This window comes from Alexandromys fortis, unplaced genomic scaffold, assembly GCF_014885135.2.
Source record: "Alexandromys fortis isolate MF-2015 unplaced genomic scaffold, M_Fortis_MF-2015_v1.1 scaffold_82, whole genome shotgun sequence".
Taxonomy (NCBI): Eukaryota; Metazoa; Chordata; class Mammalia; order Rodentia; family Cricetidae; genus Alexandromys; species Alexandromys fortis.
In genome coordinates, this window is record NW_026067963.1 from 2,028,758 (window position 1) to 2,040,290 (window position 11,533).

The 11,533-nt window shown below is 45.7% G+C and overlaps 1 protein-coding gene across 6 annotated transcripts in view; it reads right to left on the reverse strand.

The window, feature by feature from the left end:
- Positions 1 to 11,533, reverse strand: part of Nin (ninein) — a 101,386-nt gene that overhangs the window by 27,199 nt on the left and 62,654 nt on the right. For 5 of the 6 annotated variants that reach the window (XM_050153652.1, XM_050153654.1, XM_050153651.1 and 2 more), the window contains 7 exons: positions 10,680 to 10,818; positions 8,964 to 9,085; positions 7,220 to 7,725; positions 4,223 to 6,352; positions 2,840 to 2,965; positions 2,668 to 2,737; positions 594 to 806 (listed from right to left, as the gene is read on the reverse strand). In XM_050153652.1, the coding sequence (XP_050009609.1) occupies positions 594 to 806; positions 2,668 to 2,737; positions 2,840 to 2,965; positions 4,223 to 6,352; positions 7,220 to 7,725; positions 8,964 to 9,085; positions 10,680 to 10,818 (3,306 nt within the window). The remainder of the gene's footprint in view (positions 1 to 593; positions 807 to 2,667; positions 2,738 to 2,839; positions 2,966 to 4,222; positions 6,353 to 7,219; positions 7,726 to 8,963; positions 9,086 to 10,679; positions 10,819 to 11,533) is intronic. The other variant, XM_050153656.1, reaches the window with a different exon arrangement.

Consider the following 11,533-nt stretch of genomic DNA (forward strand, 5'->3'; position numbering starts at 1 on the left):
AAACAAACACAAACCCCTTCATCTTGACCCCAGTGGTTTGAGAAAACACTTTAATTACACATACTTACTCTTGATATCTATGGGGGATCAGACCAAGGAGTGTTCCTCCCCCCACACCCCATCCCCCTGCAAATCCTCAGTGCTCAAAGTCCTTTACATATTGGCTCAGAATTTGCAGTATTTGCACAGAACCCTTGTTTATGTTCATTTGTAGACTCAGCTCATCTCCAGCAGTACAATGTAAACCTAAGTAAATATTTGTTACCTGTGTTCTTTGCGGAAAAACAACAACGAAAAGGAAATCTGTGCAGATCTGGCACAAGCGTAAATCTTTTTTTTTTTTTTTTTTAAATCTTTTTGATCACAGCTGAGATGAATTCACAAATGTGTTATTCCTAGCTTACAAGATGCTTCACGAAACTCACTTTTTCATTTGTCGGGGGACATTCTAGCCCCCTCATATACCTGATTTATCTGGAGTGCATATTAATGCGCCAGTACTATACTGGTTTAATCGTTAGGTCTTATGTGTAAAAACGGCCTTTTATTTCTCTGGCCCGAGAGAGCGAAGCTGCGCGTGGCTGGGACCCTACCTGCAGTTTGTAGCGGTCCAGCTCTTCCCTCAGAGCCTCGTTTTCTTGTTCCCATCTCTCCGAGGAGCAAGCTCCCGACCCCTCCTTCTGGCATAGCATCTCTGCCAGACGTTGATGGAGTTTTTGCAGCTCTTCCTTGTTTTGGGAGTTCTTTTGGCTGAGTTCTGTATTTTCTGAATCCAACTGTTGGTTTTTGATTTTTAAATCTGAAACCTAATTAAAATTGAAATAAGTTTTTTTTTTTAAATTGCTGCCCTACTTTTACTATAAAAGAGACTTTTCTCCCCCGCAATGTAAAGTTTATAAAGATCTCTGTACAAGGCTGTTTCCACAGGGTAGTCCTGCTTTTTGCCCTGGCTGCTCTGCCTGTGGAGCAGTGGTTCTCAGCCTTCCTAGTGCTGCGGCCTGTTAACACAGTTCCTCATGTTGTAGCGACTCCAACCATAAAATTATCTGCCTTGCTACTTCGTAACTGTAATTTTGCTATTCTTATGAGTCATAATGTAAATATCTGTGTTCTCCAGTGGTCTTAGGCAATCCGTGTGAAAGGGTCATTGGACCGCCTCCCCCCCCTCAAAGGGGTGGAGACCTCCAGGTTGAGAACTGCTCCTGTGGGGAATGGGCCTACTGCATGTCTTTCCTGTAATAAGTTTAATTTTCCTTTGTGTGCTTCCTTAACCACAACGATAAAAAACTAATATATGCTCATTATTACAAATTTAATCTATTCAGAAGTATATGAAAAAGATAGACATAGGTTAATTTCAGGTCACAGGATTCCCGACTCTTTATAGTTGGATACACATACCACTAGGTCATTTTCTATGCATCCACAATACCACCTTACTTTTAGCCAAAAAAAAAAAAAAATAAAGATAAAGATAAAAAGATCATTGCATGTTTGAACAGACGGCCTGTTCCACTTATGATAGCGTATAGATGTTATCTTTCCAACTTAGTGTATCTAGATACCACCATATGGTATATACTTTAATGAATGCAGAATATTTTATGCAAAAAGATCTCCCATATTGTCATTATCCATTCCTGCATAGATAGATGATAGATGAATGATAGATAGGTAGATAGATAGATAGATAGATAGATAGATGATAGATAGATAGAAATATGTTTGTCATTATCATTTCTTTTTATTATTAACAACTAAATGATGTCATATCTGGGTTGGTTTCATTGTGTTTGTTTAGAAATGGCCTTGCTGGGTTAGAAAGAAAGCACATACATTAATGCCTTGACAGAAGGCCCCAAAAGTCTTCCTATTGGTGCTATCAGCTTACTCTTAACAATGTAGTTTTTATTTCCTCATACTCTTGGATGATATCAATGATTAGCTTTTGTGAGTTTAGAAGGAGAGAAAACTAAACCATCTAAATCTCTGAAGCTGGCCAGCCTGTGCGCTTGTTTACATCTTCTATGGATTGATCCTTTATATCTATAGCCCATTTTTCAACTGAGCTCAACTATTTATTTGAAATAGTACAAGATATATTTCTAGATGTCACCTTGGCTATTTCAGACAGTAAAGTATTCCTTTCCCAAGTATGTCCCTGTCTTGTGACTATTTCAGACTATGTTCTTAAATAGGCCTCCCATACATACTGCAGTGTATGTTGTAAGATTATAGCAAATGAGCATGGAATGGCAGAAGCCATCTGAATGAGCTATAAGTCTGTAAAATGATATGCAGATTTGCTGGCATTCTATATCCATGAAATTCTGTCCGAAACTTTCTAAAATGAAGGAGCTGACATTAATTGAAATTAATAAAGGCTAAAACTAGTATTCGCGGGTTAAAGGCATTACCTTCCCACATGTGTTAGATATAAAGCTTGCATTTAGCATTTAGGGTCTGCACATATTCTACACATGACTTTCCAAAGGCAGCAGCCTAGTTTAGAGCCACCATGAGGTGAGTTTCCCCTGCCAACCTCACCATCACACACAATATATTATTCTTCTCATCTATTTGTTTATTTTTGTAAATTTCAATTTTTTTTTTAAAAAAGGAAATTTCAGAGTCAAGATCACTGGGAAATTTGAAGTGTTTCCTTACCTGTTTTTTTAATTTTTCTACCATCTTCTGAATCGAAGCTTTTTCCTGTTCCACAGTTTCTATTTTCTGCCTACAGGGGCAAGGAGAACACAACTCAGGAGTGAAGCTTTTAACACTGAAGGTCAATAGTTCTCAGCCCTTGGAAAATTCAAGGACGCTCTCTGCGCCTTACCACAGTTCCTCCTGAGATCCATTGAACGCCTCTGACTTCTCGTTAGAGATGGTGTCGTCTTCATTTAAAGTAGTAATCTCACTTCTCAAAATAGAATTTTCCTCCTGTAGCTTTTCAGACTCATATCTGAAGTGTGGAGAGGAAAAAGAATGTTAGGGTATGGCAGTCATCTGGCATCTTTGGGAAATATTTTCTAGTAACTTCCAATAAAGAAAGCTTTTCATGCCAGTTAAAGTAGAAGTCTAAATCAGTCGGCTCTTGCTACTTGGAAATCAAATTGTAACATATTGAGTCACTACTTTTGGGATGAAAGAATCTCGCTAAAAGCCATGGGGGAGGGGGGGGTGAAGAGGGGAGGGAAGTGTGGCTGGAAGCCCTGGAGCCTGGAGACCGGCATCATGACTCAAAGCCAATGCTGGGTGTTGTCTTCTCAGGGGCGGGCAGGCTGCTTTGAACAGCTGGCTTCATTTACCTCAGCCTCAAGTCTTCCCTGCTCTGAACAGACAAAAGCCACACTACTAAGATGTGTGAGCGTTAATTTAGGCCCCCAGAGACCTTAAAAAAGAAAACGTCCTACATAAACGAAGGGGTACACGAAATATACAGTGTATTCTTCTTCACTGTATTTTAGGCTCTGAAGTACAAGAAATGTGAGGAAAAGGGAACAACACTCACAACTGGATTACTTTTTGTTTTATACCATTAAGATACTTCAGACACAACGTAATAGTTTACAGTGAAAGAAAAACCCAGCAATGCTAGAACACTAAAGTGTGATCGTATTTCATAAAGTCAGGTTGATACTTGTTCAGAGAAACTTTATTTTTGCTTGTCTTTGTCCCTCAAGAATATGTACTAGATTCTGGTAACTCCCTGGTACAGTGATGTGTTCTAAAATAAAATGGTACTATTTGCAGGATACTAGCATACACTTCAAGTACGGAAGGAAAAAAGTATAGCCCAGACAACACATTTCCCATATTAGTGTAAGTCGAGCATTGCTAGCTACGGAGTGAGTTAATACTAAACATACACCATGCTTCATCGAAATGAGGACAGGAACTGATGGTATCTGTCGATCCAAAGGTCAGTGCTAGGACAGGGCTAAGGATGGACACCCATAACGCACGTGGTTAAATAGCAGACACTCGCCATGTTGAGTTCCCACGCTCCAGAGGGACAACATGGATTTACTATGTGGAAGGGGACGCCTCCTAGACAAGGTTACACTAGGTGTTAATGCACACAGAAGCAGAAGAAGGCCAGAACACTGCTCTTCTTGAGACTAACGGGTTAGTGTCTCTAGGCACAGCAAGCGGCAGCGGTTAGATTTGCTCAGGTGCTCTGCAGGCTTCCGGGAGGTCTAGAAGGCACATACATTACCTCAGAAGCTCAACTTTCCGCTGCATCTCACTGCACGTGATCTGCAAGTCCTGCATCATTGCCTTCAGCTCCTCCTCCTTCTCTCCTTGAGAAGGCGAGTCTTTTTGTTTAATTAATGTACTGACTCGCTCCCTCAACTTTCTAGTCAGCTCCTGTAGCTTTTGCTTCTCCAGTCCTAGTTCTGCGATTGTGACCTGATGGTGAAGCTGTGTGTCTTGGAGACCAGGGAGAGCAGCCCTCTCCTCCAGGGTGACTTGATTCTGCACACTGGGCTTCTCGTGATGGGTCTGAGTTGTCCCGTGGAACCAGGCAACTTCGTGTGCTTTTATTCGAGCCAGGAGCCGCGTGCTTCCCTGCTCACAGCATTTGGTTTCTTCTCTGCGCTCTTCTATGACATGCATGCTCGTGACCTTGGGTGTAGGCGCTTCTGGGGTCGGATGGAGTTCAAGCACATTTTCATTAGAGATGAACCCCAGGTTTTCTGAAGGGGTGTCCCACAAGGGGTAGCTGTCATAGTGCAGAGGGGCTCCTTCCAGCAACTTCTCCATCTTCCCTTGAAGTCTCAACACCAGAGCACTGAGCTCCTCATTTTCCATTTTGACCTCATCGTAACTCTTCTCCAGGCTAAGGAACGTTTCCATCACCTCCTCCATTTTCTTTATCTCCTCCTGCAGCCTGAAGACTTCAGTAGTGAGCTCTTTGTTGCTGTCCAGCGACTCATCGTAGCGTGTCTCCATGAGTCTCAACTCCTCCTGGAGGCAGACGTTCTCTCTAGTGGCATCTTCATATAACAACTTATATCTGGAAGATGCCTCGGGGATTCTCTCGAGCATCTTTAGCTTCTTCTTCAGCACGGAGATATCAAAGAGTAGGTCCTGTTTCCTTTCTGAAGCCCGATCGCAGTCTGCACGCAAGACCGTTAGCTGCTCCTGAAGCTGAACGATCTGGCTCTTCAGGTCCCAGGATTCCGTCCTGGTGTCTTCACTGTTTCCAAGCTCAGAGAGGCACTCCAGGGAAGTTTCTGACTCCTCGCTTTTGCCCTCCTGCCTCCGTACAGAGCTTGTCCCCGTACTTCCCAGGTCCTGGGCCTCTCGCTCTCTTAGGTCACTGAGAATATGCTTAGCGGCTGTACTTTCTCCTTGCTTTATTTGTGATAAAAATGGCTCTGCCTGCTCTCTGGAACTTCTGGAAATCTCAGTCATTTGCTCCTCCAAACAGGATGATGCCACTGACCCTGGCTCCAACTTTTTCAGCCTCTGTTGCAATCGGGAAATTTCAGTAGCCATTTTTGCATTTTCCTTCACTGCGTGCTCATGGGCTCTCTGCAGGCTGAGGAGGACGTCTCCATTTTCTTCCAACAGCTGCTCACCTTGCTGGAGAAGGGACATGGCCCCATTTCCTTCTGCCTCCTCCCCTGCCATTCCCAGGGAATGAGCACCCTGAAAGACCGAGAGACACGTCGCCTGTTGCATGTCCTTGACTGTATTTTGAAGCCTGTGGATTTCTGCACTCAGCTCTGCCTTCTCTAGATCTGCTTGTTCACGGCTCACTCTATGGGCGCTCTCCAGGGCCGCAAGCTTGCCTAGCATTTCCCGCCTCTCTTTCTCTCGTTCTACCTGTAGCCTTTCAAGCTGCTGGCTGGCCAGCTGCTCAAAGGACCCTGTCTGGCAGAGCTCCTGCTCCCTCAGCTCTCTCTCCTGACTTCTCTTTAACTCAAGAATCTGGTCAGACAAGAGGCGGTGCTGGCTCTCGGAAGTGTTCCGTAGGTCTTCCAGGTCTTGTAGCAGCTGATCTCTTTCCATGCTCAGGCTGGTCCAACGTTCCTTGTACGTCTTCTCCATCATCTCTCGCTCTTGGTTCAGAACGAGAGAGGTTGCCTTCTCCCTCTGGAGCGCCTCCTTCAGCTGCTCCTGGGCATCCGTGCACTCTTGAGCGAGCTCATCCTTCTCAAACTCCCACTGGGCTCTCTCCTCCAGGTGCTGGTCCAGGAGGTCCTTCAGCTCCTGGCGGTAGCGCCCCTCCAGGCTTTGCAGACTTTGTTCACAGCGCTCAGTGACTTCCTCACAGTCAGCCTGAGACTTGGCTTCTATCTGAGAGACTCTTCTAGTACACTCTGTCTCCATTTTTTCCCTAAATGTGGTCAACAGACAGCATTATTGAAGCTGCTGCCAACTCCGGAACCAAACCAACATTTTCCCAGGCACAAGGGAGGCCATTGAGCCAACAATGGGACCGCTTTCTACAACGATCTGAATCCTACACGATTCAGGTGTACCAGAAAGCGGTCCTCTCCTCTGGGAGCCACGGCTGGTGGCGATAAATCTGAAAACTTACCTTTCTCTGAAGTAGGGGGAAATTTACAAAACCAAATCCTTTTATATATTCCCGGATGTACTTCTGTGGCTTAACCCAATGCTTTCACACAAAATGACCAAAGACACAGTGACCTCACCCTCATCTAGCAAACACTTCTTCGTTTGGGTGAAGAAGGCACTGTGGGATTTTAGGTGCATAAATCAGATATTAATAATAACTATCTTCTGCGTTTTCTTCTCATTTACTAAAATAACACGATATTAAGCAAGGCGGGAAACAAAATCTCTTGGTTACACCTGGGATTTCACACAAGGAAGGCAAACACAAAGTGGCCTTTCATAATGGCTTTCATAAGCGTGTTCAGAAGCTAGCTTATAAACAGCGTTTCTCCGAAAGCAACAGCATCGAAGCAGGAAGGACCTGGCCCTCAACTGGAGCACAGAGAGGTGGTAAGTATCATACAGGTACAGTTCCTCTAACTGCCCGCCCTCCTGTGTGCACATACATCACAATAGTTCCAGGAACCCCAAGAGAAGCTCCCGGTCAACAAGGCAAAACTGGCAGGATTAGCTTTTAAAGAACGATTTTGATATATGGGTTTCTCTGCCCCTTAGTTCTCTGGCGGGAACTCCCAAGAAAAGAAGCAGTGGCCAGATGGCTCCGTTCCCCTCACTTTCTTACCTTTCCTCTTGAAGTTCCCTTTGGTGGCGGTCCAAGAGCTCTTTCCTCAGCTCCTCTTTCTCGTGCGTGTGCTTCTCCACCAGGCTCAGCAGCTGCTCCTGGTAAGACTGCTCCAGGTTTTGTGTCAAGTCCCTCACCTTCTCTTCGGCCCAGGCAGCCCCCTGAGCGAGCTCCTCTCTCTCCCGCTGAAAACTTTCCTCTGCCTGCTGCAGCCTGGCCTTGAGCTCCCGCTCATGCTCCAGCCGCAGCTCCTCCTGAAGCTGAGTCTTCTCCTCCTCAAACACCAGTTGCAGCTGCTTCTTTTCCTCTTCGTGCCGGCAGCTGGCCTGGTGGTGGGCCTCCTTCAGCACCACTGCCTGCCCTTGGAGATCGGCAATCTCACCTCGAAGGTCGCTTATCTGGGTCTCCAAGGTGCGCATTCCATGTTCGTATTTTTGCTTCATGGCCGCCTGCTCCTTTTCACAGGTCCCCCTGGTTTCATCCAGCTGCCTCTCATAATGGCGCACCTAGAACCGGACAGCGAACGCATGGGGTGACTGGGTTCTAGGCTATGCAAAGGGAGCGTGGAGGCAACAAGCGCCTCTGTCCCTCAGGACTCTCGTGATTTCTCACTCTGATTGAAAGCAGCGAAGGTTCAAGAGCACCTGAAGTAAAATACTAAAGCAAGCAAGGTCCGCTTATATTTCTTTAGGTATGTGTGTTTGTGCATGTGTGTGCTTGTATGTGTACAAGGAGATGCACGTGCAGGTGTGTGTGCACATGTGTGGGGACAAGAGGACAACCACAATGTCAGTCCTTAGCCAATATCCAAATTCTTTTTCACAGACAGGTCTTTCACGGGCTTGGAACTCACTGAACAGGATAGGCTGGCGGACCAGGGAGCTGCAGGGTCTTTCATTGAATTAACAGTGTCTTCCCCAAGTTTGTGTTTGGTGTAGCCTGCGGAATACCTTACAGACTAAGTGTTTTCGACCCTAAGTTTGCAATGGGAAAGCAGAGGTGGGGAGGTGAGGGGAGCACCTCTGAGGCTCCACGCAGAGCTCGGTAGAGCTGTTTGGAGACCAGCAAAACTCAAGTGAACGCATGAAAGCAGAGGCGGAGGAGGTGACACTCGGTAATGGGGACTTCCGCTTGATCCCTGAAACCCACATACAGACAGCTGGACGCGGTGACATGTATATGTCCAAGATGCATGTGACCCCAGCACCGTGGAAGCAGAGACAGAGGGTCCCCTGGGCTAGCTGGGCTAGACGGATGGCCGAGCTCTGGGTTCAGTGAGAGACCAATCAAGGAAGACACTGGATGCCAATCTCCAGCCTTTGACACACTCATATGCTCTTGAACGCTAGCATGAATACATGTGTAAAGATGCGAAACACATACCACATGTGAGAAAAAACCCAAAACTCAAAACATGGTGAAGGTGAGCGGCCACATAGTGAAGGACTGAGAGGCCAGGATAAGAAGTTGTATCTAATCTAGTAAGTGGTACTACAGAGAAAGGGTTTGTTTGTTTGTTTTTTTAACTGGGATATTTTTAAGCAAGTTAAAAACACTATAATTAGTATATTACGATATGAGAGGCTGAGCACACCACACGCTGGACAACTTTCTCACTGTCTACACCAAGGACCAGGGGAAAAATCACATCACAGAATGGGCCTGTGAGGAAGGAGCGGCAGGAACTTGGCGTGCTGACAGGGCTCCCCGCCACCAGAGGATGAGACTGGGAAGCAAGGCTTACCTTCTCTTCCAGCTCCAGTCTGAGGTGGCACAGGTCCCTATGATGCTGTTCTTTCATCTGCTCGATGACCAGCTCTGCCTCGATGCTCATATTCAGGGGATTGCATTCTTCAGAACCGAGCCCTGGAAACACAAGGAAACCACGGACGCTGCCTCAGGTTCTGTCATTGGCACACACTAGCATCTGGTGAGTGGTATGGCTTGACTAAGGAATCCTTCTCAGCCAGATATGCTCATGTGTGAAGCCATGAACAGCTTCTCTGCTCTTCAAGCATTAGGGCAACAAGAGGAAGGTGGATAGATTCTCCTGAATATAGGCGGTGTGCCAAACCATGCCTTATCTGCCTCCGCAGAACATCTTATTTTTAATAATTTATGGGCATCTATGGAATATGTTGGTTGAATGTGAGCTCTCTGTAAAATCTATGTGGCAAGGAGATAGTATAGGTAGAGTTTGTTCAAATGAACCAGCCTTCTGTCAATCCAGAAACTGCCCGGTGACAAATTCAGAGGGTGATGTGGCGAGGGACTGTATAAATGGCTGATACCCTTGCTGCTGAGGCTTATGGGAATAACTTCATGGGCCAAGAGGTCTGATCCATCCCTCAACATCACACACGTTGTGTGACTGTCGTGAATGTCCTGGTGTCTAGGCTGTTTTCGCCTTAAACAATCAGCTATAAATAGGGCGTGGCTCAGAAGTACAGGTGTGGACAACTGGGGAGGAGAGTCTCAACGCCTTCCAGGGAGTTTATCTTTTCCGTTGGTCACAAGAAGAACCACAGGGAAATTGAAAATATGGACAGAAGTTGAGGGCTGAGCTAGCACAAGGTCAAATATATCTACTACCAGGTAGAGATGTCTCAGGGCAGTGAGACTCAAATAGTTTTTTCCTTTGGAAGACCTGAAGGCAGATGGACATCGTTCTGGGGCAGACTTCTAGCAGCTGGGATCAACAGTCTTTCCTTGAGCTTTCTCTTCATACATTTTAACACATCCCCATGCCAAGTTGGTGGAGTTCTTTGTCACTAAACCCTAACATTCGGGTGGATAAGCTACAGCAAGTGAGTCATGGATCAGAAGAAAGGACTCATGACTTCTTCCACCACCTCCCAACCACCTCATGGTCCTACAGTAGAGGTGAGAGAAGGAATAAACTACCTTCCTAAGAACCAAAGGGGAGGAGAAGCTACGAGAGCAGCAGAATTCACGTGAGCCTTGCTGAAACGAAAACACAACACACCGAGCAAAGAGGCAGGCCAGGCAAAGAGCTGAGCGGCGTTGTACTGTGGGCTCCCAAACAGGCCTGCCACCCTCACCACTCACTGCCTCCCCCCAGCCACAGACAGTAGCTATTAACTCATTTGCTGTTCTGCAGAGGCAAATAAGGCATTTAGCTTAGCCAGCCTTTGAAAACCAGTTATGGGTTCTGTGGTGTGTGGCTGGCTCACTCTTCCAAATCATCTTCATACCAGGCAGACACTGGCGGGGAGGGAAGAGTCAGCAATATCAAAATCAGAAATATTTTTTTTTATAGAGACCTCAAGGAGAAACGAGAAACCCAGCCACAAGTGAGACAGTTCAAGAAATGAGACTGCCAAAGTCTCTCCCTCCCTGGATTCCAGGATGCCAGTGATTAGCAATGCTGCATGCAGGCATGGTTCTAGAAACCGGGTCAAATGCAGATGCCAGAAAGATTGTGTGCAACTGTGTTTACCTTGGTCGGGTTCAATGCCACCACTGTGAAGGTCAAGTTCTTCTGACAGTGAGTTCTTCAAGGGGAGCCTTGAGATTTTGCCTTGTGCACGATATTCTTCTAGCTCTGAATGAAGTTCATCCACTTGGTCTTGTAAAAGCTGGGGTTTAAAAACCAACAGCAGTCTTACATGGGGCTCCAAGAGCGCAAGCAACAAGAAAAACAGATAAGATGGATAATAGCAAAATATACACTTCTATGCTTCAAAAGACACCAAGAAAGTAAAAAAGAGAAGGTGGCTGAAGAGAGAACTCGGAGGTTAGGAACCTGTCTTGCTATCACAGGACCTGAATTTGGTGCCCAGCTCCCACATCAGGGGGTCTACAATCACCTGACTCCCACTCCAGGGGAATCTGATTCCCTCTTCTGGCCTCTGGGGGTACTGCACTCAAATGCCAAAACAACACAAACACATATACACACAACGAAAATAAAAACATATTTTTAAAGATGAGTAAAAAGATAATACATGTAATTGGAGGAAAGTTTTGTTAACTATCAGGTAGGAACTTATAACTCAAGTTTAGAAAGATTATTAGAACTCAGGCAAGGAATTCAACTTAAAAAATGGGCAAATGCTATAACAGATAGCTCAACAAAGAAGACACACAGCCAGTAAGTACATCAGAAGACTTGCGACACTGTTAGCTACCAGGATGCTGTATGACAACAACGGCAGAGAAAGATGTGGGGAAGCTGGGACTCTCCTACGGTTCGAAAGAGGAGGTCTGCCAGTTCCAAAAGATAAACATTGATTTACCTTGTGTCCCAGTTGAACACTTGCAGGTATAAACCCCAAAAGAAATAATGTATAT